Source organism: Ahaetulla prasina, chromosome 2, assembly GCF_028640845.1.
Source record: "Ahaetulla prasina isolate Xishuangbanna chromosome 2, ASM2864084v1, whole genome shotgun sequence".
Classification (NCBI taxonomy): domain Eukaryota; kingdom Metazoa; phylum Chordata; class Lepidosauria; order Squamata; family Colubridae; genus Ahaetulla; species Ahaetulla prasina.
Genome location: NC_080540.1, coordinates 8831981 through 8859374, shown reverse-complemented (window position 1 = coordinate 8859374; position 27394 = coordinate 8831981). Strand labels below are relative to the sequence as shown.

At 43.8% G+C, this 27394-nt stretch overlaps 1 protein-coding gene and 1 pseudogene across 1 annotated transcript; both read left to right on the top strand.

Annotated features, from left to right (window-relative positions):
• On the top strand, nucleotides 1-19177 carry LOC131193531 (zinc finger protein 850-like; annotated as a pseudogene).
• Nucleotides 8031-27394, top strand: LOC131193528 (zinc finger protein 268-like; the record flags this gene model as incomplete). The annotated part of the gene is made up of 4 exons (XM_058173784.1): nucleotides 8031-8217; nucleotides 24565-24698; nucleotides 24819-26984; nucleotides 27150-27394. Coding segments are annotated over exons 3-4 (1722 nt in total), but the record flags the coding sequence as incomplete, so codon positions are not given.

Sequence of the window (27394 nt, the reverse complement as noted above, 5' to 3'; positions counted from 1 at the left end):
GGAAAGGGGGCTAGGAGCCAGTCTCCGATCCTTCCTTGTCCCCCTTCCTAGTCTCCCGAAGTCTCTTACTTCAAGTGCTGCGGAGATCCCCTCTCGGGGAGGGGCGCTCAAGGGGAGCCAGGTGGGCAAAGACGCTGCAAATGGGGGAGGAGGAGGGGGAATCCCCAGGTGCGGGAAGGGAGGAGGGATTCCTTGGGGGAGGGAAGGAGAGCGAGGTGGGATTTCCCCAGTTGCCCCACTTCCCCTTCTCTCCGCCTTTCCTTGCAAGGTTTTCTGCTCCGTGGCAACCGCTGCGCCGCCGCTTCTCCTCCTCCTCGGTTGCTGCTTCTGCGAACGGCTCTCCGGTCCCCTTAAAATCCTCCCTTTGAGCCCCCCCCTCCTTCCCCGCAGCCCAACATTTGGTGCAGGTCGGCTCCCAGGGTGAGGCCGCCTGGTGTTGGGGAAAGATTGGGCATCACCATTTTCCCACGTTCCCCTCTGGCTGCTGGGGAGGATCCGCCTCCCGGGGTCTGGAGAGGAGGAAGAGGATCTGGGCTCAGAGGGATCGTGGCCGGAGGGGCTCCCTCCCAGGGCTTGAACCCTGCTAGGAGGAGCCCAGTGGCATCTGAATGGCGGGTTGATGGAGACCTGAGAGGCGTCCAGGTGGGCTTGGCCAATGGGCAGCCCAGTCCAGGTGCGCTTGCTTGGAGATGCAGCACCTGAATCTCTTTACCTGCCCAGATTGCCTTTCTGGTGACTGCCTGCATCCCTATTTCTCTCTGCCCATTTAAGTGAACAGCCCTTTTGGAGGAGGTTTTCGATTTAAAATTTAGTTCTTTTATAGATTTAGAATCTATTCTGAATAAGAAGCTCTCTGTTGTGTTTTTTACAAGCAGCTTTGCAAAGAGATCAAAAGGCTTCTGTGAAATAATTAGAAAGATAAAAGATTCTCAGGTCAAGAGAACAGGCCTGGGAGCTCTAAGAACTGCCTGCAGAGCATTTTGGGGAAGAGAGACTGGTGTGCATAAGAGGCAGGTCGGCTGAGCTCCAAAAAGGTTTCAGTTGTTGGAATAAAATGTAGAATTTTTGTTTATATTCTGCTGACACAATCCTGCTTCCTCTAGTTATTCCATTACCACCTTCCTTTTCCAATTTCCAGTTTTTCTCGAATTCTGTCTATTTAAGGTGTAGAAGAGTCTTTCCACCTTCGCTTTCATAGCATTCTCTTTCTGTAAAGCCAACAAGCACTGTATTTCCTATTGGAGCCCCATCCATGTATTTAACAGGTCCAAATGTGTTTAACCCAACACTTTAAAAAAAAAAAAGCTATTGAACATCCCAAAAGGGTATAGTTGTATAGGTAGTCCTCACTTACTATTATTTTCCTGAGCCTTCAGAGTTACAATAGCACTGTAAAAGTAGACATACACCTGGTCCTCAAATTTGTAGTCATCTTATAACTTGTTCAGGGACCGCACATCAGCAATTCCTGTGGTTATGAAGTTGCAGGAAAAAGAGCTGCAGCAATTGCAATTCAGATTTGCAATGGTTGCAGTATCTCAGAATCAAGATCCTCATTTGTGACCTTCCCAGCTAATTTCTGACGGGGAAAAAAATATATTAGAAAAAAAAAATTTCTGACGAGCAAAATCAGTGGAGATGTCAGCAGGAAGGTGGAAGTCACAGTCATGTAAAATTGCCTTTAACAACTCACACCGATGTGCATAACAAATGCCGAGGAACAGAAGTAATTTGGCATTGCCATATGACATAATGTTTAACAATTGGGCTACTTACTGACACAGATGCCAGTCCCAATAGCAGTCAGTAGGTGAGCACTACTTGAATTAGGATGTCACAAGAGTGGTTGTGGAAAATATTTTCTGCCCTTATGTGGAGCTGAGGACTTCCACGGGCAAAACTAGTACATGAAATCTTGCAGAGGGTTTAGGTATCATTTTATCGAGTAAAAACCCTCATCTCTAAAGTTAGCTCAGAAGGTTCAGCTGTAACCATTATGGGATAATTTTCAGGCTAGAAACACATGGATTTTCCACATACATACAGTTATAGGTGTCTGTATTTGTATTTCTCTCTGTGTGCATATATTTCCAACTGTACAATCTATCCCCAGATTTCCAGATATATCTGATGATAAACCTTTGCACTGCTAAGAATTTGTGAATCATCAAAGTGAAAAAGAGAATTTCATGACTGAATGGATATTTGAACTTGGACACAAATGTGTCAAATGAATCATAACTAATCTAAGAGGTTATTCTTCATTGTGGCATGTTTCCTTATTTATTGTAATGTATACTTTTTTCTTTTTTTCACATCTTCTGGAACCATTTTATAAACAATTAAAGTTGCATTTTTCTTTAAATCTTATAGACAGAGAAAACGTCAATAAGAGCACTCTGGAAAACTGAGAATAACAAGCAACATTGGAAAAGAAAATAAAGCCAGCCAGAAATCAAAATATTTTCCATTTCCTTCCGAAAACTACAAAATTCTTCTTCTTTCCCATCAGTTGAGAGAGAAAGGAGAGAAAATTAAGAGGAGATTTCAAGCTAGAAAAAGTAGAGTCTGAGAAACTCAAGAATATGTTACATGAAAGATCAAGAGAGATTATATTTCATTCAGGAAAAGAGGTGTATCTCTAGAAGTGAGCGAGGAGAAAAAGGTCTATTGGATAGCCACATAGGGCTGACAATGATGCAGGCCTGGCCCTGTGAGGAGGACAGCAGCTGGAATTAAAGACCACTAAACAAATGATCACACATATATTTTACTTCAAGAATATCAGCGTTGGAAAAACTCCTATTGTGCCTATTGTGGGAAAAGTACAGCTTGTAAACCACAACTGATTGTGCACGATAGGATCCACAGTGTAGAAAAGGGATAGCAATGCTATATATGTGACAAGTGGCTTAGTCTGAACAGCTCTCTTGTGGTTCATTGAAGGACCCAAGCATAGCAACATCAAGGACTCACACCAGTGAGAAACTGTAAGTGCCCAGTTTCATTAGAAATTCCCACTCATGAGACACACGAAGACTCTCGCTGGGGAGAAACCCTTTGAATGTCCTGACTGTGGGGAAATTTTCAGTCAGAATTCCCACCTGGTGATACATCAGAGGATTCACAAAGGAGAGAAACAATATGAAAGTACAAAGTGTGGGAAAAGTTTCAGTCAGAAATCCAGCCTAGTGACACACCAGATGACTCATACCCTGCTGAAACCATATGAATGTCCTGAGTGTGGGAAAAGTTTCAGACGGAACTCCAGCCTGGTGACACACCAGAGGATTCACACGGGAGAAAAACCGTATCAGTGTCCAGAGTGTGGGAAAAGTTTCAATCATAAGTGCACTCTGGTGACACACCAGAGGATTCACACAGGGGACAAACTCTATGAGTGTCCAGATTGTAGGAAAAGATTCAGTAATAATTCTAGCCTAATCACACATCAGAGGACTCATTCCCAGGACAAACCTTATGAATGTCCTGAGTGTGGGAAAAGGTTCATTAATAATGCCAGCCTAGTGACACACCAGAGGACTCACACAGGAGAAAAACCGTATGAATGTCCTGAGTGTGGGAAAAGTTTCAGTCATAATTCGAGCCTGGTAATACACCAGTGGGTTCACACAGGAGAAAAACCGTATGAATGTCCAGAGTGTGGGAAATGTTTCAATAAGAATTCCAGCTTAGTGGCACACCAGAGGACTCACACGAGAGACAAACCATATCAGTGTCCAGAGTGTGGGAAAAGTTTCAGTCATAATTCCACCCTGGTGACCCACCAGAGGACTCACACAAGGGACAAACCGTATGAGTGTCCAGATTGTGGCAAAAGTTTCAGTCATAATTCCACCCTGGTGACCCACCAGAGGACTCACACAAGGGACAAACCGTATGAGTGTCCAGATTGTGGCAAAAGTTTCAGTCATAATTCCAGCCTGGTACCACACCAGAGGACTCACACAGGAGAAAAACCATATGAATGTCCAGAGTGTGGGAAATGTTTTAGTAAGAATTCCAACCTGGTGACACACCAGAGGACTCACACGGGAGACAAACCGTATCAGTGTCCAGAGTGTGGCAAAAGTTTCAGTCAGAATTCTAGCCTGGTGACACACCGGAGGACTCACACAGGGGACAAACCATATGAATGTACTAAATGTGGGAAAAAATTCAGTCATAATTCCAATCTGGTAACACACCAGAGGATTCACACAGGAGAAAAACGGTATGAATGTCCAGAATGTGGGAAAAGTTTCAGTAAGAATTCCAGCCTGGTGACACACCAGAGGACTCACAGCCTGGATAAAGGCTAACTACCTGATCAGCAGAACTTTCTGGATATTTCCTTTTGCGAGAAGCGTGGAATTCTTCAAAAAGGCTTTTGGGGTTTTAATATATTGATGATGGAATTCCCACAATTAGAGTGAGATGATTTTGAGTGCCAGAATTTCCCAACTACCATAAAAATAGTGTTTAGGATATAAGAACAGTTTTTTCCCGAAGGCCATCACTCTGCTAAACAAATAATTCCCTCAACAGTGTCAGACTATTTACTGAATCTGCACTACTATTAATCGTTTCATAGTTCCCATCACCAATCTCTTTCCACTTATGACTGTATGACTATAACTTGTTGCTGGCAATCCTTATGATTTATATTGATATATTGATCATCAATTGTGTTGTAAATGTTGTACCTTGATGAACATATCTTTTCTTTTATGTACACTGAGAGCATATGCACCAAGACAAATTCCTTGTGTGTCCAATCACACTTGGCCAATAAAATTCTATTCTATTCTATTCTATTCTAAGTGTTGTGGGGCCTATCAATTATGGTTTTATGTTGCAGTCACCATTAAACGAAACTGCTTTGCTTAACTACCCCCACTCCTTTCTCTCCTTGATAAAGCTGTTCAATTAATGTGTGAGTTACTAAGCGGAACACTGGCTACCTCAGGGTTGGAGGCATCGCCCAGGCCCAGGCTTGCATTCCAAAGGCCTCCTCTACCTCAACCCTTTGATCGACTCAATCCTTTCCCTATTCCACAGGGTCCACACAGGCTTTTCCCCACTCCCACTGAATCACTGCAGTCCTTAGACCTGACTCCCACCCCAGCAGGCCTCACAGCCTCCTCTTCCTTATCCTTTGAAGATCGCTGAACCTCATTTTGGGGAAAGAGGGCAAGACACGCATCCCTGGATGGCATGACTGTGTTGTGGAAGTAGCCATCATTTTCATTGTGCCTGGAACTCATCCTTGGTCCATGCAGTGGATTTGTGGAAGCAGCTGCCATTTTGCCACCTGACGATGTTGTGGAAACAGCCGTCATTTTCATTGTGCCTGGAATTCATTATGGTGACAGCAGCACCATAATGCCAATGTATTGATAAAAAACTGTACACAGGAAAATGTTTCATTTTTAAAAACGTATTGTGTAAGAACTCTCAATAGTGTTTGACAAGGAAAAATGGGCATTGTCAGTGTTGCTATGAAAATTGGGACAAGGCAAGATGCTTTGAGTTGCTTCAAACTCTGAGATTTGCATTCAATAAGTTTAATAATAAAATTATATGACGAAGGGTTGAAGGACCTATGTATGTCTAGGCTGGGGTGAAATCTAAAAATTTTCCCTACCGGTTCTGTGGCATGGCTTAATTGGTGGGCGTGGCTTGATGGTCAGATGACTGGGTGGGCGTGGCCAATAACAATAAATAGTAAACAAAATATACAAAACAATAAGAGGTACCAAAAACCAACTTTCACACTTTACACACACACAACACAACACAAAATGCCACATACAGCTTTGTGAGATTTTGTGTGTTTGTGTAGTTAGAGGGAAATACTACAGAAACACACCAAAGCTGCACAAATATTTTATTTTATTATTTTATTTTATTTATATTTTTTAGATCAGGGGTCTCCAACCTTAGTAACTTTAAGGTTTGTGGACTTCAATTCCCAAGTTCCTCAGCCAGCAGAGCAGGCAGATTGAGTTGCTCACTGAGGAGATGGATTACAGGCAGGCAGATTCAATTGCTAGCTGATGCAAGTGATGTAAAGCATGGCTTTGCCATCCTGAAAGGAGCAGTAATTAGGGAAGGGGGATTGGGTGGGCATGGGCAGGGGCAGGGGCTGTTGTAAGAGGTTGTTAAAAATGATTTTAAAAGTCTGTGATGATCAAGCAACTCATCTGGGATCGCCAGAGGAAAAAAAGATTTTAAAAGCTCCTCTGATGATCCCAGCTGAAGTTGTCTCATTGCCAGAACCTCTTAAAAGGATTGTTTTAACAGCCAAGAGGTTGTTAAAAAAAGAGTTTAAAGAGTTTTGATGATCCCAGGTGAGCCATAGGATCATTAAAGGCTTTTTTTTTTACTTTTAAAGGCATGTTTTTGGCTGAAGAAAAACTGCTTTTAAAAGAAAAAAAACAACAACCTCTGATGATGGCGCAGCTCTTCTTCGGCCGAAGAAGTTGTAAAAAAATACTTTTAAAAGCCTCTGATGATCAGGCAACTCAGCTGGGATCGCCAGAGCCTTTTAAAAGCTTTTAAAGGGTTCTGACAATCCCAGCTGAGTTGCCTGATCGCCAGAACCTTTTAAAAGCTTTTTTTTTTCAGCCAAAGAGGTTGTAGAAAAAATGCTTTTAAAGGGTTCTGACAGTCCCAGCTGAGTTGCCAGATCGCCGGAACCCAGCTGAGCCGCATGATCATCAGAGGCTTTTTTTTTCTTTTAAAAGCATTTTTTCGGCCAAAGAAATGCTTTTAAAAGAAAATGCATTTGGTGCGTGGTGTGCACTGTGCATGGCTCCCACAGCACATATCTGGCATGCCGATCACTTACACAGCCACCGAACCAGTAGTAAACCGGTTCAGATTTCACCACTGGGATAAATTATGGGAGAAAAACTACAAAGTAACAATGTCAGCTGCATATAAGGAGAACCTTTACAAAATGTTTTATCGATGGCATCTGCCACCAGCGAGATTGGCCAAGATCTTGAATGTTGGAGATGTGGTCATAAACAAGGAACATTCTACCACATGTGGTGGACCTGCCCTAAGATTAGAAAATACTGGTGTAAGAGAAGAAAGTGGCTGGAAGAGATAACTGAACAGAGGATAGAGATAAAGCCAGAGCTATTCCTTTTGGACATCTTTGAGAGGAAAATGGAGAAAAAAATTACAATATTTTTATTGTAAAAATTACAAAATAAAAATAAAATTACAAAGGGCCTCTGGTGGCTCAGGCTGCTAATACAGTCTGTTATTAACAGCAGCTGCCTGCAATTACTGCAGGTTCTAGTCCCACCAGGCCCAAGGTTGACTCAGCCTTCCGTCCTTTATAAGGTAGGTAAAATGAGGACCCAGATTGTTGGGGGGGCAATAAGTTGACTTTGTATATAAATATACAAATAGAATGAAGACTATTGCTAACATAGTGTAAGCCGCCCTGAGTCTTCGGAGAAGGGCGGGATATAAATGCAAATAAAATAAAAAATAAAAAATATATAACATTACATATATTAACCGCAATTAGAATTGTCCTAGCACAGAACTGGAAACAATCAGATATTCTTCCAGACCAAATTATAATAAAAAAATAGGACTCTGCAGAAATGGATAGACTATGGAAATGAAGGAGAGGGAAGAAACGAGTACGATCAACTTTGGAACAGATGATATTCCTGGCTTGAGAATAAATGTAAAACCTAAGGGATAATTTGTTAAATATAATATGTAGAAGGTAAAACTTTTGAAGAAACATAGCATATGAAACTGAATTCTGAATAGACGTTACTATAATTTAAATAAGGATGTAATTTAAGAGAGAGAAATTAGAATCTTTGTAAAGATGTTTGTTATACTAGAGATACCGATATGGAAAGGCTGTCATTAGTGTTAAATTTTAGCTGCGCTTTGTTGTTGTCGTTGCATTTTTTCTATCGTATATTGTATTTCCTGTTTTATATCTTGGAAATTTAATAAATATATATATATATTTAAAGAGTACAGCAGCGGCATCGCCACTATTGACGTTACACCGGAAGGAGAGAGGCCGAGCTGGAACAAATTGGAACGATAGAGTACTAGATTGCTAGAGAGGAGGATGAGAGAGGAGGTTCCTCTTCCGGCTCACCCACGGGAGGAGGATGGCTTCGGCGGAGCCTCTTGTGCTGCTTGGAGGGTGGAAGCGGCTCCTGGGAGGTGAGTGGAGGGAAGGTCGGAGGAGAAGCCGGGAGCAAGTCGGGCCTTTTCCTTTCCTCCACGGCCTGGAAGCAGAGCAAGACTGAAACTTCTGGAGGGCGGCTGCTGCATCTTCTTTCTCTCCCCAAATGTTTTTATCCTTTTGCTGCAGGATTTAAAGTTGCCGCCTGTGATTTTCTGCTGGCGGATTTGGGAGATTTAAAGAAATCTTGATGTATATATTTCATATTTCTTAAAAAAAAACAACACCCCAGCTCCCTCACCCTCCACATAACCCTTGGATCCTTGTGGCTTTATTTGACAATCTGGTTTTCCTGGCAAGCGAGGAGTTTCGTGGCCAAAAGGGACGTTTGCATCGGATTTGTTCCCCATTTCATCTCTCAGTGTCCCCACCTTTCAAAAAATAGATTAAAAGATTTGAGCGAATCCACTTCCGAGTCATTTTGCAGACTGAAACACACACAATTGTGTACATGAGTAAATTCTTAGGAGTGTATTTCTGTGTCAATAGGAGAACACATTCAGAGAGTATTCAGACCCCTTTCACTTCTGTCAGTTGTCTTATCCTGCAGCCTGATTTTACACCTGTCGAAATTCATTTTTTCCTCATTCATCCACATTCATAATGACAAAGTGAAAACAGAATTTTAGAAATGTCTGTAAATTTGTTTTTTAAAAAAACCTGAACTATCACATTGACATAAGTATTCAGATCTTTCACTCAGTAGTTTGTTGAAGCAACTTTGGCAGCGATTACAGCCTCAAGTCTTTTTGGGTATGAGGCGATAAGCTTTGCACACCTGGATTGTGGGATTTTATGCCATTCCTTCTTGCAAGTCCCCTCAAGCTCAGTCAGGTTGGATGGCAACCATCGATGGAGACCCATTTTAGGTGAGATCCAGAGATATTCAATAGGGTTCAAGTCAGAGGTCTGGCTGGGCCCCTCTGGGACATTCACGGAGTTGTCCCTAAGCCATTCCTATGTTGTCTTGGCTGTGCCCCTTGTCATGTTGAGAAGTGAACCTTCGGCCCAGTGTGAGGTCCTGAGTGCTGTGGAACAGGTTTTCATTGAGGATCTCCCTGTATTTTCCTCCATTTAGCTTTTCCTCAACCCTGACCCGTCTCCCAGTCCTTGCTGCTGAAAAACAACCCCCCCCAGTGTGATGCTGCCACCACCACCATGCTTCGCTGTTGGGATGACATTGGGCAGGTGGTGAGCAGGGCCTGGTTTCCTCCAGACATAACATTTAGAATTGACAGTTCAATCTTCCTTTCATCAGACCAGAGAATCTTGTTCCTCCCAGAGTTCTTCAGGTGGCTTTTTTGCAAACTCCAAGTGGGCTTTTTTGTGTTGTTCGCTGAGGAGAGGCTTCTGTCTAGTCACTCTGCCATAAAGCCCAGAACAGTGGAGGGCTGCAGTTATGGAACTGAAGACACATCTTTTCATTCACGCGGGGCTGGCTTAAATTTTATCAGTCTTTTAAATTTCTTAAATTTTTAATATCAATTTTAAATGGGATTTTAGTTTTTTATATATTTTAAAGTTTCGGGCTAATTATAATTAAGCTTTTTAATTTACATTTTAAATTGTACATTGTATTGTCTTTTTTACTTCTGCCTGTACACCGCCCTGAGTCCTTCGGGAGAAGGGCGGTATAAAAATCAAATCAAATAAATAAATAAATAAATGGTTGTCTTTTTGGCAATCTGTCCCATCTCCACACAGGATCTCTGAAGCTCAGTCAGAGTGACCAACAGATTCTTGGTCACCTCTCTTATTAAGGCCCTTCTACCCCAATTGCTCAGTTTGACCGGATGACCAGCTCTTGGAAGAGTCCTGGTTATGCCAAACTTTTTCCATTTGACAATTATGGAGGCCACCATGCCCTTAGGAACCTTCGGTGCAACAGAAATTTTATTGTAGCCTTCCCCAGATCTGAACTCTGCAGACAGTTCCTTTGACCTCGTGGCTATTGTTATGCTACAGTATGCATTGTCAGCTGTGAGGCCGTCTATGGAGAGCTGTGTGCCTTTCCAAATCATGTCCAATCAATTTAATTCACCACAAGTAGACTCCAATCAAGATATAGAAACATGTCAACAACACTCAAAGGAAATGGGAGGCACCTGAGCTAAATTTCAAGTGCTGTTGCAAAGGATCTGAATACTTAAGCCAATGTGATATTTCAGGTTTTTTCCTTTTACTAGGTTTACAGACATTTCTAAACTTCTGTTTTCACTTTGTCATTAAAGGGTACTCTATGTGGATTAAGGAGGGAAAAAATGAAGTTCAACCATGGTAGAATCAAACTGCAGCATAACAAAATAGACAAAAGTAAAGGGTGTCTGAATACTTTCTGCATGCACTATATTTAGAAAGAAAAAAACAATTCAGGTTAAGTGACAGGCCTGGGATGTCTTGGCCAAAATGCCTGGAGAGCATTTTGGGGAAGAGAGACTGGTGTGCACAAGAGGCAGGTTGGTTGAGCTCCAAAGAGGCTTCAGTTGTTGGAATAAAAAGCCCTGCGGAGAGTTTTCATTTATATTCGGCGTGACAGCAGCCCTGCCGAACTGCTGGAGGTGATAGCCGAGTTGGCGGTTGATACTCCCAGACTTATGGTTATGGGGGATTTCAACCTGCCATCGCTCAGTGAAGCATCTGCTGCAGCTCGGGAGTTCATGGCTTCCATGACGGCCTTGGACCTGACCCAGTTAGTTGACGGTCCCGCTCACATTGGGGGAAACACTCTGGACTTAATCTTTGTCTCTGGACAGTGGCTGAATGATCTAGAAGTAAGGGATTTAGTTACTCAACCCTTGTCATGGTCTGATCCTTCGCTCCTTCAGCTGGACTTTCGAACCGCCAACCCTTGTCATGGTCTGATCATTCACTTCTTCAGCTGGACTTTCGAACCGCCAACCCACACCGCAGGGAGACAGAACCAACGCGTTGGTTCCGTCCCAGGCTCCTGATGAACCCGGAGAGGTTTCTGACGGAGCTTGGGCCATTTCCTGTGGACCTAGCTCACGACCCGGCTGAAGAACTCGTCGCTGCCTGGGAAAGGGCGACAGCGGGGGCCTTGGACTGCGTCGTGCTTTTGCGGCCTCTGACCCGGCACCGATCTCAACCGACCCCTTGGTATTCTGAGGAGCTGAGAGAGATGAAGCGCCGGAAAAGCCGCCTAGAGAGTGGTTGCAGGGACAGCCGTTCTGAATCTGATCGAACACTAGTAAGGTCTCATATTCAGACCTACCTAGTGGCGATAAGAGTGGCGAAACGTGAGTATTTTTCCGCTCTTACTGCATCGGCAGATAATTGCCCAGCAGCCTTGTTTAGGGTGACCAACTCCCTTCTTACCCAGGGAGCTAGGGAGGACCCTTTGCAAGGTTGTGCTGAGGATTTTGGACAATATCTGCATGATAAAATCGCTCAGATCCGGGATGGGCTGGACACAGATTGGGTAGATTTGGACGGGATGACGGAGGTGGATCTTGAGGCTGTCACCTGGGAGGAGTTTGATACTGTGGCTCCCGAGGACATGGACAGGATACTGAGGAGGCTGAATGCAACCACATGTTTATTGGACCCGTGTCCCTCCTGGTTGGTACTGGCCACACAGGAGGTTACATGAGGCTGGCTTCAGGGAATTGTTAACGCTTCTTTGAGGGAGAGGGTCTTCCCTACCGCCTTGAAAGAGGCGGTGGTGAGACCCCTCCTCAAGAAGCCCTCCCTGGATCCAGCTGTTTTAGCAAATTATCATCTGGTCTCCAACCTTCGTTTTGTGGCGAAGGTTGTTGAGAGTGTGGTAGCGCATCAGTTCCCTCAGTACCTGGATGAAACTGTCTATCTGGACCCGTTCCAGTCCGGTTTCCGGCCTGGGTACAGCACAGAGACGGCGTTGGTCGCGTTGGTTGATGATCTTTGGAGGGCCCGGGACAAGGGTTGTTCCTCTGCCCTGGTCCTATTAGATCTCTCAGCGGCTTTTGATACCATCAACCATGGTATCTTGCTGCGACGGCTGGAGGGGTTAGGAGTGGGGGGCACCGTTTTTCAGTGGTTCTCCTTCCTTTCTGACCGGTCACAGACAGTGTTGACAGGGGGGCAGAGATCGACCGCGAGGCGCCTCTTATGTGGGGTGCCACAAGGGTCGGTTCTCTCGCCTCTCCTGTTCAACATCTATATGAAGCCGCTGGGCGAGATCATCCGTGGTTTTGGGGTGCGGTGTCATCTGTATGCTGATGATACACAGCTGTACATTTCCACCCCTAACCACCCCAACAAAGCCGTTGAAGTGATGTCCCAGTGTCTGGAGGCCGTGCGGGTCTGGATGGGGAAAAACAGGCTCCGACTCAACCCTTCCAAGACCGAGTGGCTGTGGATGCCGGCATCCTGGTATAATCAGCTGATTCCATCGCTGACTGTGGGGGGCGAGTCATTGGCCCCCACAGAGAGGGTCCGCAATCTGGGCATCCTTCTGGATGCACGGCTGTCATTTGAAGAGCATATGACGGCCGCCGCCAGAGGAGCTTTCTATCAGGTTCGCCTGATAGCCAGTTGCATCCCTTCTTAGACCGGGATTCCCTATGCACAGTCACTCACGCCCTCGTCACTTCCCGCCTGGACTACTGCAACGCTTTCTACACGGGGTCCCCTTGAAGAGCACCCGGAGGCTCCAACTGGTTCAGAATGCGGCCACGCGGGTGATAGAGGGAGTGACTCATGGCTCCCATATAACACCTCTCCTGCGTAGGCTGCACTGGCTTCCGGTGGTCTTCCGGGTGCAATTCAAGGTGTTGGTTACCACCTTTAAAGCGCTCCATGGCATAGGACCGGGTTATTTACAGGACTACCTGCTGCCACCAGTGGCCTCCCATCAACCAGTGCGCTCCCATGGGGAGGGTCTCCTCAGGGTGCCGTCGGCCAGACAATGCCGGCTGGTGACCCCCAGGGGGAGGGCCTTCTCTGTGGGGGCTCCCACCCTCTGGAACGAGCTACCACCAGGGATCTCCAACTTCCTGGTCTCTGGACCTTTTGACACGAGCTGAAAACGTTTCTGTTCCATCGCGCAGGACTGGCCTAATGGTTTTTAAATGGGGTTTTTATTGGATTTTTATAGTTTCTAGCCAAATTTGAATATTTGTCTTTTAAATTTGTTTTAATTTTTGTATTCTGTTGTTTTATCTTGGCTGTAAACTGCCCTGAGTCCTTTGGGAGAAGGGCGGTACAGAAATAATAATAATAACAACAACAACAACAACAACAACAACAACAACAACAATAATAATAATAATAATAATATTCTATAAACCAAGTCCTGCTTCCTATAGTTATTCCATTATTTTTATTGGATGGGTTTTTAAAATTGTGTTATTTTACAGGGGAGTATGTTTTTTAACGTTTTGGGCATTTAAATTAGTTTTTTAAGGGTTGTTTTTAAATTATTGTGTGTATTTATATTTTATCTGGCTGTAAACTGCCCTGAGTCCTTTGGGAGAAGGCGGTACAGAAATAATAATAACAACAACAATAATAATAATAATATTATTATTATTATTATTATTATTACCATCTTCCCTTTCCAATTTTCAAGTTTTTCTCCAAATTCTGTCTATTTAAGTAGCAGAATTTCTCTGTGTCTTTCATTTTTGCTTTCATTACCCTTCCTGTAAAGCCACAAGCATGGTATGTAAATTGGCATTGTGATATGACATCATGCTTAACCATTGGGCTGCTTACTGACACAGATGCCAGTCCCAATTGCAGTCAGTAAGTGAATTAGGATCTCAGCAGAGTAGCTGTGACGATGCAGGAAAAGGAGTTGCAGCAACTGCAATTCAGATTTACAGCGGTTGCAGAATCTCAGAATCAAGATCCTTATTTGTGACCTTCCCAGCTAATTTCTGACAAGCAAAATCAGTGGAGATGTCAGCAAGAAGTTGGAAGTCACAGTCATGTAAAATTGCCTTTAACAACTCACTGATTTGCATAACAAATGCAGAGGAACAGAAGTAAGTTGATATTTTGATATGACATCATGCTTAACGATTGGGCTACTTACTGACACAGATGCCAGTCCCAATTTGTCGTCAGTAAGTGAGCACTACTGAATTAGTAAATCACATTAGGAAGTGGGTTGTGGAAAATATTTTCTGCCCTTACTTGGAGCTGAGGACTTCCATGGGCAAAACTAGTACATGAAATTTTGCAGAGGGTTTAGGTATAATTTCATTGGGTAAAAACACTCATCTCTAAAGTTAGCTCAGAAGGTTCGACTGTAACTGTTTTGGGATAATTTTCAGGCTAAAAACACATGGATTTTCCATATACATAACAGTTATAGGTATGCGTATTTGTAGTTCTCTCTGTGTGCATATATTTAGAACTGTACAATCTATCCCCAGCATTTCCAGATATATTTGATGATAAGCGTTTACACTGCCAAGAATTTGTGAATCATCAAAGTGAAAAAGAGAATTTCATGACTGAATGGATATTTGAACGTGGACACAAATGTGTCAAATAAATCATAACTAATGTAAGAGGTTATTCTTTATTGAGGCATGTTTGCTTATGGTATACTTTTTTCTTTTTTTCACACATTCTGCAACCATTTTATAAACAATTAAAGTTGCATTTTTCTTTGAATCTTACAGAAAATGTCAATAGGAGCACTCTGGAAAACTGAGAATAACAAGCAACATTGGAAAAGAAAGTAAAGCCAGCCAGAAATCAAAATATTTTCCATTTCCTTCAGAAAACCACAAAATTCTTCTCCTTTCCAGAAGTTGAGAGACAACGGAAACAAAATTAAAAGGAGATTTCAAACTAGAAAAAGTGGAATCTGAGAAACTCAAGAATACGTTACATGAAAGATCAAGGGAGATTATATTTCATTCAGAAAAAGAGGAGTCAGAAAACAACTGATATTTGACCACAAGAATATCAGTGGTAGGAAAATTCCAATTGTGCCGATTGTGGGGAAAAATATAGATTGTAAATCACAATATTAGCTAAAAATCTACAGTGTAGAAAAGGCATAGTAATGCTATAAATGTGAGAGATGGTTTAGACTGAACAGCTCTCTTGTGGCTCAACGAAGAATCCAAGCATCAAGGACTCACACCAGAGAGAAACTATAAGTGCCCAGTTTGAGGGAAAAGTTACATTATAAATTCCCACTCTTGAGACACCTAAAGACTCACACTGTCCTGACTGTGGGGAAATTTTCAGTCACAATTCCACCCTGGTAATACACCAGAAGACTCACATGGGAGAGAAACACTTTGCATGTCCTGACTCTGGGAAAAGTTTCAGATGTAATTCCAAACTGGTATCACATCAGATGTCTCACTCGGGAGAGAAACCGTATGAGTGTCGAGAGTGTGGGAAATTCTTCAGTCATAATTCCACCCTGGTGACACACCAGAGAACTCACACAGGAGAGAAACCGTATGAATGTCCTGAGTGTGGGAAAAGTTTCAGTCATATTACCAGTCTGATAAGACACCAGAGGATTCACACAGGAGAAAAACCGTATGAATGTTCAGAATGTGGGAAATGTTTCAGTAATAATTCCACCCTGGTGACACACCAGAGAACTCACACAGGAGAAAAACCGTATGAATGTCCTGAGTGTGGGAAAAGTTTCAGTCATATTTCCAGTCTGATAAGACACCAGAGGATTCACACAGGAGAAAAACCGTATGAATGTTCAGAATGTGGGAAATGTTTCAGTAATAATTCTGACCAGGTGACACACCAGAGGACTCATATAGAGGACAAACCGTATGAGTGTCCAGATTGTGGCAAAAGTTTCAGTCAGAATTCTGGCCTAATGAAACACCAGAGGACTCATTCCCAGAATAAACCGTATGACTGTCCAGAGTGTGAGAAAAGTTTCAGATGTAATTCCAACCTGGTATCACATCAGACAACTCACACGGGAGAGAAACCATATGAGTGTCAAGAGTGTGGGAAATTTTTCAGTCATAATTCCACCCTGGTGACACACCAGAGAACTCACACAGGAGAAAAACCATATGAGTGTCCAGATTGTGGCAAAAGTTTCAGTCAAAATTCTGGCCTAATGAGACACCAGAGGACTCATTCCCAGAATAAACCGTATGAATGTTCAGAGTGTGAGAAAAGTTTCAGTCATAATTCCAGCCTTGTAAAACACCAGAGGACTCACACAAAAGAGAAACTGTATGAATGCCCAGAATGTGGGAAAGGTTTCAGTCAGAATTCCAGCCTCGTGACACATCAGATGACTCACACAGGAGAAAAACCATATGAGTGTCCAGATTGTGGGAAAAGTTTCAGTCAGAATTCCAACCTTATGAAACACCAAAGGACTCACACAGGAGAGAAACTGTATGAATGCCCAGAATGTGGGAAAGGTTTCAGACAGAATTTCAGCCTCATGACACACCAGAGAACTCACACAGGAGAAAAACCGTATGAATGTCCTGAGTGTGGGAAAAGTTTCAGTCATATTTCCAGTCTGATAAGACACCAGAGGACTCACACAGGGGACAAACCATATGAATGTCCAGATTGTGGGAAAAGTTTCAGTCAGAATTCCAACCTTATGAAACACCAAAGGACTCACACAGGAGAGAAACTGTATGAATGCCCAGAATGTGGGAAATGTTTCAGTAAGAGTTCCAACCTGGTGACACACCAGAGGACTCACACAAGAGAGAAACCGTATGTGTGTCCAGAGTGTGGGAAAAGTTTCAGTCATATTTCCAGTCTGATAAGACACCAGAGGATTCACACAGGAGAAAAACCGTATGAATGTCCTGAGTGTGGGAAAAGTTTCAGTCATATTTCCAGTCTGATAAGACACCAGAGCACTCACACAGGGGACAAACCATATGAGTGTCCAGATTGTGGCAAAAGTTTCAGTCACAATTCCGGCCTAATGAGACACCAGAGGACTCATTCCTAGGATAAATTATATCAATGTCCAGAGTGTAAGAAAAGTTTCAGTCATAATTCTAGCCTTGTAAAACACCAGAGGACTCACACAAAAGAGAAACTGTATGAACACCCAGAATGTGGGAAAGGTTTCAATCAGAATTCCAGCCTCGTGACACATCAGATGACTCACACAGGAGAAAAACCATATGAGTGTCCAGATTGTGGGAAAAGTTTCAGTCAGAATTCCAATCTTATGAAACACCAAAGGACTCACACAGGAGAAAAACTATATGAATGTCCAGAATGTGGGAAATGTTTCAATAAGAATTCCAACCTGGTGACACACCAGAGGACTCATACAGGAGAGAAACCGTATGTGTGTCCAGAGTGTGGGAAAAGTTTCAGTCATATTTCCAGTCTGATAAGACACCAGATGATTCGTACAGGAGACCATATTAATGTTCAGAATGTGGGAAATGTAATAATTCCAACCAGGTGACACACCAGAGGACTCACACAGAGGATAAACCCAGTGGTGGGGTTCAAATAATTTAACAACCGGTTCTTTGCCCTAATGATTTCTTCCAACAACCAGTTCACCAAACTACTCAGAAAGTTAACAACCGCTTCTCCCGAAGTGGTGCAAACTGGCTGAATCCCACCACTGGATAAACTGTATGAGTGTCCAGATTTTGGCAAAACTTTAGGTCAGCATTCCGGCCTATGACACACCAAAGGACTCATTCCCAGGACATCCATCAATATGGGGAGAAGGAAGCATTTCTAGAAAAACTTGACCAAGGCATCTTGTCACTTTGCACAAGTGCAAAGTTCCAGAAATTTTTCCTGGATCTCTTCTACTGGTCTGATAGATTGCAAAAAGAGAGAACAGCTAATTTTTGGGCAGCAGCTCCTGCCTGGGATAGAGGACTCATGCTGAAGATCTCCAGGAGACCCACATGGTCCAACTGGCTGTGTTATAACCCAGCATGTTCTGTTCTCCCTCGCCTCCATCCAAATGATGGCTTAATTAGCTGTCACTATCAGCTCTGGCAGCAGAATAGCCAGCATCTGCCAAGAACCTCTGTTATCTTCCACGACGCTGGTGAGTCACCTAGAAACAAACTTCAGCTCTTGATCAGTGGATTTGCATGTTACGAAGAGACACAGCAGCTCTGGCTGCCTTTTATATCCTGTGCGGTGTGGCTTCATGACTCAGCACTTCCTAGGCCTGCCCCACCTTTGCTTCTGTTGTTCCCTCTTCTCCTGCCTACTGTCAGCTGGGTCTGCAGGCGTGGCCTCGGGGGGGGGGAAGAGTTAGGGGATGGAGGCCTCGTTATCTCTTCCACCTGGCCTGTGTCTGGCTCCTGGAGCTGAGCCAGGCAAGCCGGTGCTCCCGAGATAAGTCCTGACGGCCCTTCCCCCTCACTGTCCAAGTCACTTTCTGGCAGCAGGCCCGGCTCGGGGGGCGCAGACACAACATAGCATCTTGAGAAACATGCAATAGTGCTCCCATTGGTTTATATCAAAGGGCAGAATTGTTGGCCATCAAGAGTTGCTGACCAGGGGAAAATGCAGTACAGTAGAAAATTCCTGGGGGTTATTGAGGTTATTGAATAATCAAGTTGAAACTCTCATGTCAGGCCTGCCATCTCCAGCATACTCTGCTTCGCTGGCATCCTGCCATAAAATGCAAGGAAGGGGGGAGACAATTAGGGAAGTAAGGAATGGGCAGTGGGAACGGACAGAGAAGGGGAGGGGGATGACGGGGAGACAGGAACCAGAGTTGTCAATCTGGAATAAACAGGATCAAGGACAGAGCCTGAAAACGGAATGCGAAACTACACCAGAGAGATGCCAAACCTCAAAGCCATTCCCAAAATATCAAAAATGAAGGCTATTGGACACTGATGGCCTGGTCAATGGGGGAGGACCAGGGAAACGGGAGGAAATGAAAACTTGATGCAGAACTACTCAGATCCAGCTTTGCTGACACTGTAACCACTTATATTTACTAAAAGAACCTTTCACTTCAAAGAATGGACTCGTGGGTTTTTCTTTGCTAAATGTCTAAGTCGGGACAAGCCTGATATTAAGCTAGATCTGCAGTAGTGGTCAACCCAGAGATGCATCTCTACCATGGGGATTGTGCACGACCTGTCTATACATGAAAATGGGCAGGAGGAGATGGAGGCTTGGGAGAACCTCACTTCAGGACCTCAAGAGGGGAGGCAGAGGTCTGCAACGACCAACCAAAGCCCTGATGGTTGTTGGGGATTGGCAGGAAGGACAACTGGGAGGAAAAGCCCTCGGGAGTAACTCACCCAGGGAAGACGAGGAGGTCACCAAAAACCTATGTCAGGGAAAAGGAGTGCAGAGCAGCGAGAGACAAGCCAAACCACAACAGTGTCCTTTTCAAATAAGTGTGAATCCCTGGCTTGGCTGGCACCACTGGTTGCCTAACTGATGCCAAACGATGGCACGGCTGCACCTGCTACAATGGCACCTGTTCCCCCCAAGAATAGCGTCAGCACCATTAGGCCAACAACTGATGCTGGTGTGGGTATTACCAAGGAGAAGGGGGCACAGAGCTTTGTCAGGGAAAAAGGACTAATTATTAAGCATAGCTGCACTTATAACAATTGATCAGACAGCACACCATAAAGCATCTCACATAGGATCCAGAGGTTTGTTAGAATTTAAAGTATAGCAAACAAAGCCTTTACTGAGTGTCGGTAGCCCATGGCTCCAGAGCCGCATGTGGCTCCTTGACCCCTCTCCTGTGGCTCCCTGCCAACCCAGTCGTGCGACCTGCTCTCTGCCCTGAGAAGGTGTGAATCTCTCCGCACTGCCCATGACTGGCTGCTTTTTGCGATTCCATGTCCTTCATGGGCAGTTCCGTGGCAGCCGTGGCCCCCTTCATATCAGCTCAGGAAGGAGGGGAATGGGGAGGAACAGCCCATGCCGCCAGATGCAGGGAAGGAAGAGCTCCAGCTCTCCTGCACTGTGTGGCTATCACCTGAGCATGCAGCAGGAGGAGGAGTTGCCACTGCTGTTCTCCCAGCCTGGGAGGGTATCCCACTTGTGCGCTCCCGCTGTTTCAACTCCTACCCTCAAAACGACGCTACAGAGCACTGCACACCAGAACAACTAGACACAAGAACAGTGTTTTCCCAAATGCCATCTCTCTGCTAAACAAATAATTCCCTCAACACTGTCAAAGTAGTTACTAAGTCTGCATTACTATTAATCTTCTCATTGTTCCTATTGCCCATCTCCTCCCACTTATGACTATATGACTAACCTTGTTGCAGGTATCCTTAAGATTTATATTGACTGTTTCCCTATGACTATCATTAAGTGTTGTACTTTATGATTCTTGATGAATGTATCTTTTCTTTTATGTACACCAAGAGCGTATGCACCAAGTAAAATTCCTTGTGTGTCCAGTCGCCCTTGGCCAATGAAGAATTCTATTCTATTCTATTCTAAAAAAAAAGGTTCCGACGATCACAGCTGTGGCATGCGAGCTTGGGAACCTTTTAAAAAACTTTTTTAAAGCATTTTTTACTACCGGTTCTCCGGAACCAGTAGTTAAAAATGCTTTTAAAAAGTAAAAAAAAAAAAAGGTTCCAATGATTGCACACCACAGTTGTGATTGTCAGAACTTATTTTACTTTTTTAAAGCATTTTTACTACTGGTTCTGCAGAAAAAAATGCTTTAAAAACATTTTTAAAAAGGTTCCCAAGCTTGTACACCACAGCTGATTCCCCCTCGCTGTTCTACTTACCTTCCCAAGCCTCCTTTTGGCATGTATTGCACATGCGTGTGCACAGTGCATGTGCACCCACTTAGCGAGCATCATACATGCGCAGCCAGCAAACTGGTGGCAAACCGGTTCAGATTTCACCACTGGGTTGAACCCCTTCATTGTGGTAGCCCCTCAAATATTGGAACACTGCTCTCATCTCATTATCATCTCATTTTATTTTAATGTGAATTTTAGATCTTTTGTCCACACATTCTCCCATTGTTTAAGCATTATATTATATGCAAAACATGCCTTTAAAGTAGGGGTGTCAAACTCAAGGCCCAAGGGTCAGATCTGGCCCATAGGGCTGCCCTGGAAACAGCGAAGGGCTGGCCCTCGGTGCCTCTGCCAACAAAAGCAGACTTTGTGAGGGTCACGCGTGGGTCTTCCCTAATGCCATTTTTGTTGGCAGAGGGTTGTAGGAGGCCATCATAGCTGAAAACGGAGCTCAGGAGGCCATTTTCTCTGGCAGAGCGCTTGGGCCACCACAGGCGCCCCTGACACGAGTGACATCGTGCTCGCCATGCCCACCCTGGCCACGTCCACGCCACCCCCAGCAAGATCAAATACAACCCTGGTACGGCCATCAATGAAATCGAGTTTGACATCCCTGCCTTATACCGTTCCAGGCAATTGGCTGTCCAATCTCCTCTTAAAAACCCCCACTGATGGAGCACTCACAACTTCTAGAGCAGGGCTGTCAAACTCAATTTCATTGAGGGCCATATCAGGGTTGTGTTTGACCTCAGGGGGGGCGTGGCCAGGGGGCATGGCCACCTCAACGCCACTCATCAATCGTGTTGGGGGCGCCTGTATTGGCCTGAGCGCTCTGCCAGTGAAAACAGATTGGGCAGGCCGCACGTGGTCCTCCCGAGCTCCATTTTTGCTGGCAGAGTCACCATGGGCATCCTTTGCTGCTTCCAGGGAAGTCTCGCCGGCCAAATGTAACCACCCCGTGACAACTGTTTAAGGCTGCACATACAAACAAGACCTTTATCAACTTTTATGATGCAGCATCTGCCTAATCTTGTGAAGCTGGGGTAAGCTTCCCTCAGTCGCAAATAGTTTTGGGGAGTTATCCTGCACCCCCAAGAGAAAGAACTGGCTGAAATAGTTTCCACTGATCCTCAAGGGAGGTGCACTTTTTCCCTGCCTGATGGTGCATTGTGTTCCCCCCCACGGATGCTTTCCCTTGGTTCAGTTCCTGCAAGAGAAGCTCCTGGCTGAGTTGGAGTGACAATGAGGGCGTCCCTACCAGGCCCCAAAGGACAGACTAGGGTTAGAGCCTTCCATTCAACAGCTTGACTGTTACAGCTTCAATCATTTGCTAAGGCAGGTTTCCAAGGCTTATCTTGCATGCCCCCAGATGTAAAACTGGCTGGAACAATCTTCAGCAGCCCCCAAGGGAGGCGCACTTTCAGGTTGCTTATTATACGTCATTCCCCTCCTTTGCTTTCGTGGGAGCAAGAGGGAAAACGAGTGTGCCCTCTTGGCAGACCTGAAAGAAAAGGTATCGGATAGACTGTCAGGGACGAAAGCTATTCCTGGGCTCGGTGGGAGTCGAATACGACTTGATGGCACCGAAGGAACCACGGAATCCACGAAAGCTTCAGGGTAGAGATAGGACGAGGGTGATTTTCAACCTTATGGCGCTAGATGGCGCTCTACAAAGAAGCAACACGCGCGCCTAGAAAGCAGAGAATGAGAGTACAGCAGAGGCATCGCTACTATTGACGTTACACCGGAAGGAGAGAGGCCGAGCTGGAACAAATTGGAACAATAGAGTACCAGATTGCTAGAGAGGAGGATGGCAGGAAGTTCCTCTTCCGGCTCACCCACGGGAGGAGGATGGCTTCGGCGGAGCCTCTTGTGCTGCTTGGAGAGTGGAAGCGGCTCCTGGGAGGTGAGTGGAGGGAAGGTCGGAGGAGAAGCCGGGAGCAAGTCGGGCCTTTTCCTTTCCTCCACGGCCTGGAAGCAGCGAAAGGGACGAGAATGGAAAATCTGGGCTGCTGCTGCTGCTGCATCTTCTTTCTCTCCCCGAATAGAATAGAATATAATTTTTTATTTTTATCCTTTTGCTGCAGGATTTAAAGTTGCCGCCTGTGATTTTCTGCTGGCGGATTTGGGAGATTTAAAGAAATCTTGATGTATATATTTCATATTTCTTAAAAAAATACTCCACCTCCTTCACCCTCCCCGTAACCCTTGGATCCTTGTGGTTTTATTTGATAATCTGGTTTTCCTGGCAAGTGAGGAGTTTCATGGGCAAACGGGACGTTTGCATCGGATTTGTTCCCCATTTCATCTCTTAGTGTCCCCACTTTTCAAAAATTAGATTAAAAGATTTGGGCGAATCCACTTCTGAGTCTTTTTATTTATTTATGTATTTATTTATTCATATTTTTATACCGCCCTTCTCCGAAGACTCAGGGCGGTGTACAGCCAATAAAACAACAGAAATCCTAAACAAATTAAAATACTATAACAAGTTTAAAAATCTGATTCAACCGCTGTATACTTAAAATATTAGCTAAAAAATTTTCAAAAATTAAAACCCGCTAAACCCCCCCCCTACTAAAATCAGACTGAAACACACACAATTGTTTACATGAGTAAATTCTTAGGAGTGTATTTCTGTGTCAATAGGAGAACACATTCAGTGCATTCAGAGAGTATTCAGACCCCTTTCACTTCTGTCAATTTTGTTATCCTGCAGCCTGATTTTACACTTGTTGAAATTCATTTTTTCTCATTCATGTCTCAGATTTTCAATTTAAAATTTAGTTCTTTTATAGATTGTAGAATCTATTCTGAAAAAAAAAAGCTCTCTGCTTTTTTTTACAAACAGCTTTGCAAAGAGATCAAGAGGCTTCTGTGAAATAATTAGAAAGATAAAAGAATTTTAGGTCAAGAGAACAGGCCTGGGAGCTCTAAGAACTGCCTGCAGAGCATTTTGGGGAAGAGAGATTCGTGTGCACAAGAGGCAGGTTGGTTGAGCTCCAAAGAGGCTTCTGTTGTTGGAGTAAAATGCCCTGTGGAGAGTTTTTCTTTATATTCTATTGATCCAGTCCTGCTTCCTCTAGTTATTCCATTACCATCTTCCCTTTCCAATTTTCAGTTTTTCTCCAAATTCTGTCTCTTTAAGGCACAGAATTTCTCTGTATCTTTCCACCTTTGCTTTTATAGCATTCCCTTTCTGTAAAGCCAACAAGCATGGTATGTAAGTTGGCATTGTCATATGACATCATGCTTAAGGATTGGGCTACTTACTGACAAAGATGCCAGTCCCAATTTGCTGTCAGTAAGTGAGCACTACTTGAATTCGGATCTCACCAGAGTGGTTGTGGAAAATATTTCCTGTCCTTACTTGGAGCTGAGGACTTCCATGTGCAAAACTAGTACATGAAATCTTGCAGAGGCTTTAGGTATCATTTCATCAGGTTAAAAACCCACACCTCTAAAATTAGCTTAGAAGATTTTACTGTAATCATTTTGGGATCATTTGCAGGCTAAAAACACAGGGATTTTCCACATACATACAGTTATAGGTGTGCGTATTTGTATTTCTCTCTGTGTGCATATATTTACAACTGTACAATCTATCCCCAGCATTTCCAGATACATCTGATGATAAACCTTTGTACTGCTGATAATTTGTGAATCATCAAAGTGAAAAAGAGAAATTAATGACTGAATGGATATTTGAACTTGGACACAAATGTGTCAAATAATTCTTAACTAATGTAAGAGATTATTCTTTATTGTGGCATGTTTACTTATTTATTGTAATGTATACTTTTTTTCACATCTTCTGGAACCATTTTATAAACAATTAAAGTTACATTTTCCTTTGAATCTTATAGACAAAGAAGATGTCAATAAGAGCACTCTGGAAAACTGAGAATAACAAGCAACATTGGAACAGAAAATAAAGCCAGCCAGAAATCAAAATATTTTCCATTTCCTTCAGAAAACCACAAAATTCTTCTCCTTTTCCAGCAGTTGAGAGACAAAAGGAGAGAAATTAAGAGGAGATTTCAAGCTAGAAAAAGTGGAATCTGAAAAACTCAAGAATACGTTACATGAAAGATCAAGGGAGATTATATTTCATTCAGAAAAAGAGTGGAAGTGAGCGGGGAGAAAAAGGTCTATTTGATAGCCACATAGGGCTGACAGTGATGCAGGCCTGGCCTTGTGAGGAGGAGAACAGCTGGAATTAAAGCATCAGTAAAAAAATAATCACATGTATATTAGACCTCAAGAATATCAATGTTGGAAAAACTCCTATTGTAGCAAAAGTACAGATTGTAAATCACAACTGATTATGCATGAGAGAATCCACATTGTAGAAAAGCCATAGCAATGCTATAAATGTGAGAAATGGTTTACTCTGAACAGCTCTCTTGTGGTTCATCGAAGGACATATATAGGACAGACAGCCTGCAAATTCTTTCAATGTGGTAAATACTTTAGCAAGCATCAAGGACTTACACCAGGGAGAAGCTATAAGTGCCCAGTTTGAGAGAAAAGTTTCATTAGAAATTCCCACCTGATGAGACACCTGAAGACTCACCCCGGGGAGAACCCCTTTGAATGTCCTGATTGTGGGGAAATTTTCAGTTACAATTCCACCCTGGTAATATACCAGAAGACTCACATGGGAGAGACACCCTTTGCATGTCCTGACTGTGGGAAAAGTTCCAGTCAGAATTCCCACCTGGTAGTACACCAGAGGGCTCACACAGGAGAGAAACCATATGAGTGCCCAAAGTGTGGGGAAAGTTTCAGATGGTATTCCCACTTGGTGTCACATCAGAAGACTCACACAGGAGAGAAACGGTATGAGTGTCCAGAGTGTGGGAAATTCTTCAGTCATAATTCCAGCTTAATGACACACCAGAGGACTCACACAGGAGAAAAACCTTATGAATGTTCAGAGTGTGGGAAATGTTTCAGTAAAAATTCCAACCTGGTGACACACCAGACGACTCACACGGGAGACAAACCGTATGTGTGTCCAGAGTGTGGGAAAAGTTTCAGTCATAATTCCAGACTCCTGACACACCAGAGGACTCACACAGGAGAGAAACCATATGAGTGTCCAGAATGTGGGAAAAGTTTCAGTTATAAGTGGACCCTGGTGACACACCAGAGGACTCACACAGGGGACAAACCGTATGAATGTCCAGAATGTGGGAAAAGTTTCAGTCAGAATTCCAGCCTCGTGACACACCAGAGGATTCATTCCCAGGACATGTTGTATGAATGTCCAGAGTGTAAGAAAAGGTTCAGTAATAATACCAGCCTGGTAACACACCAAACAACTCACAAAGGAGAGAAACAGTATGAGTGTCCTGAGTGTGGGAAAAGTTTCAGATGGAATTCCCAGTTGGTATCACATCAGAAGACTCACATGGGAGAGAAACCCTATGAGTGTTCAGAGTGTGGGAAAAGGTTCAGTAATAATGCCAGCCTGGTGACACACCAGAGGACTCACACAGGAGAAAAACCATATGAATGTCCAGAGTGTGGGAAATGTTTCAGTAGGAATTCCAACCTGGTGACACATCAGAGGACTCACACGGGAGAGAAACCGTATGAGTGTCCAGAGTGTGGAAAAAGTTTCAGTCATAAGTGCAGCCTGGTGACGCATCAGAGGACTCACACAGGGGACAAACCGTATGAATGTCCAGATTGTTGCAAAAGTTTCAGTCAGAATTCCCACCTGGTGACACATCAGAGGACTCATTGCCAGGACAAATTGTATGAATGTCCAGAGTGTAAGAAAAGATTCAGTAATAATGCCAGCCTCTTGACACATCAGAGGACTCACTCAGGAGAGAAACCGTATGTGTGTCCAGAGTGTGGGAAAAGTTTCAGTCATATTTCCAGTCTGGTAAGACACCAGAGGATTCACACAGGAGAAAAACCGTATGAATGTCCTGAGTGTGGGAAAAGTTTCAGTCATATTTCCAGTCTGATAAGACACCAGAGCACTCACACAGGGGACAAACCATATGAGTGTCAGAGTGTGGAAATGTTTCAGTAAAATTCCAACCTGGTGACACACCAGAGGACTCATTCCTAGGATAAATTATATCAATGTCCAGAGTGTAAGAAAAGTTTCAGTCATAATTCTAGCCTTGTAAAACACCAGAGGACTCACACAAAAGAGAAACTGTATGAACACCCAGAATGTGGGAAAGGTTTCAATCAGAATTCCAGCCTCGTGACACATCAGATGACTCACACAGGAGAAAAACCATATGAGTGTCCAGATTGTGGGAAAAGTTTCAGTCAGAATTCCAATCTTATGAAACACCAAAGGACTCACACAGGAGAAAAACTATATGAATGTCCAGAATGTGGGAAATGTTTCAATAAGAATTCCAACCTGGTGACACACCAGAGGACTCATACAGGAGAGAAACCGTATGTG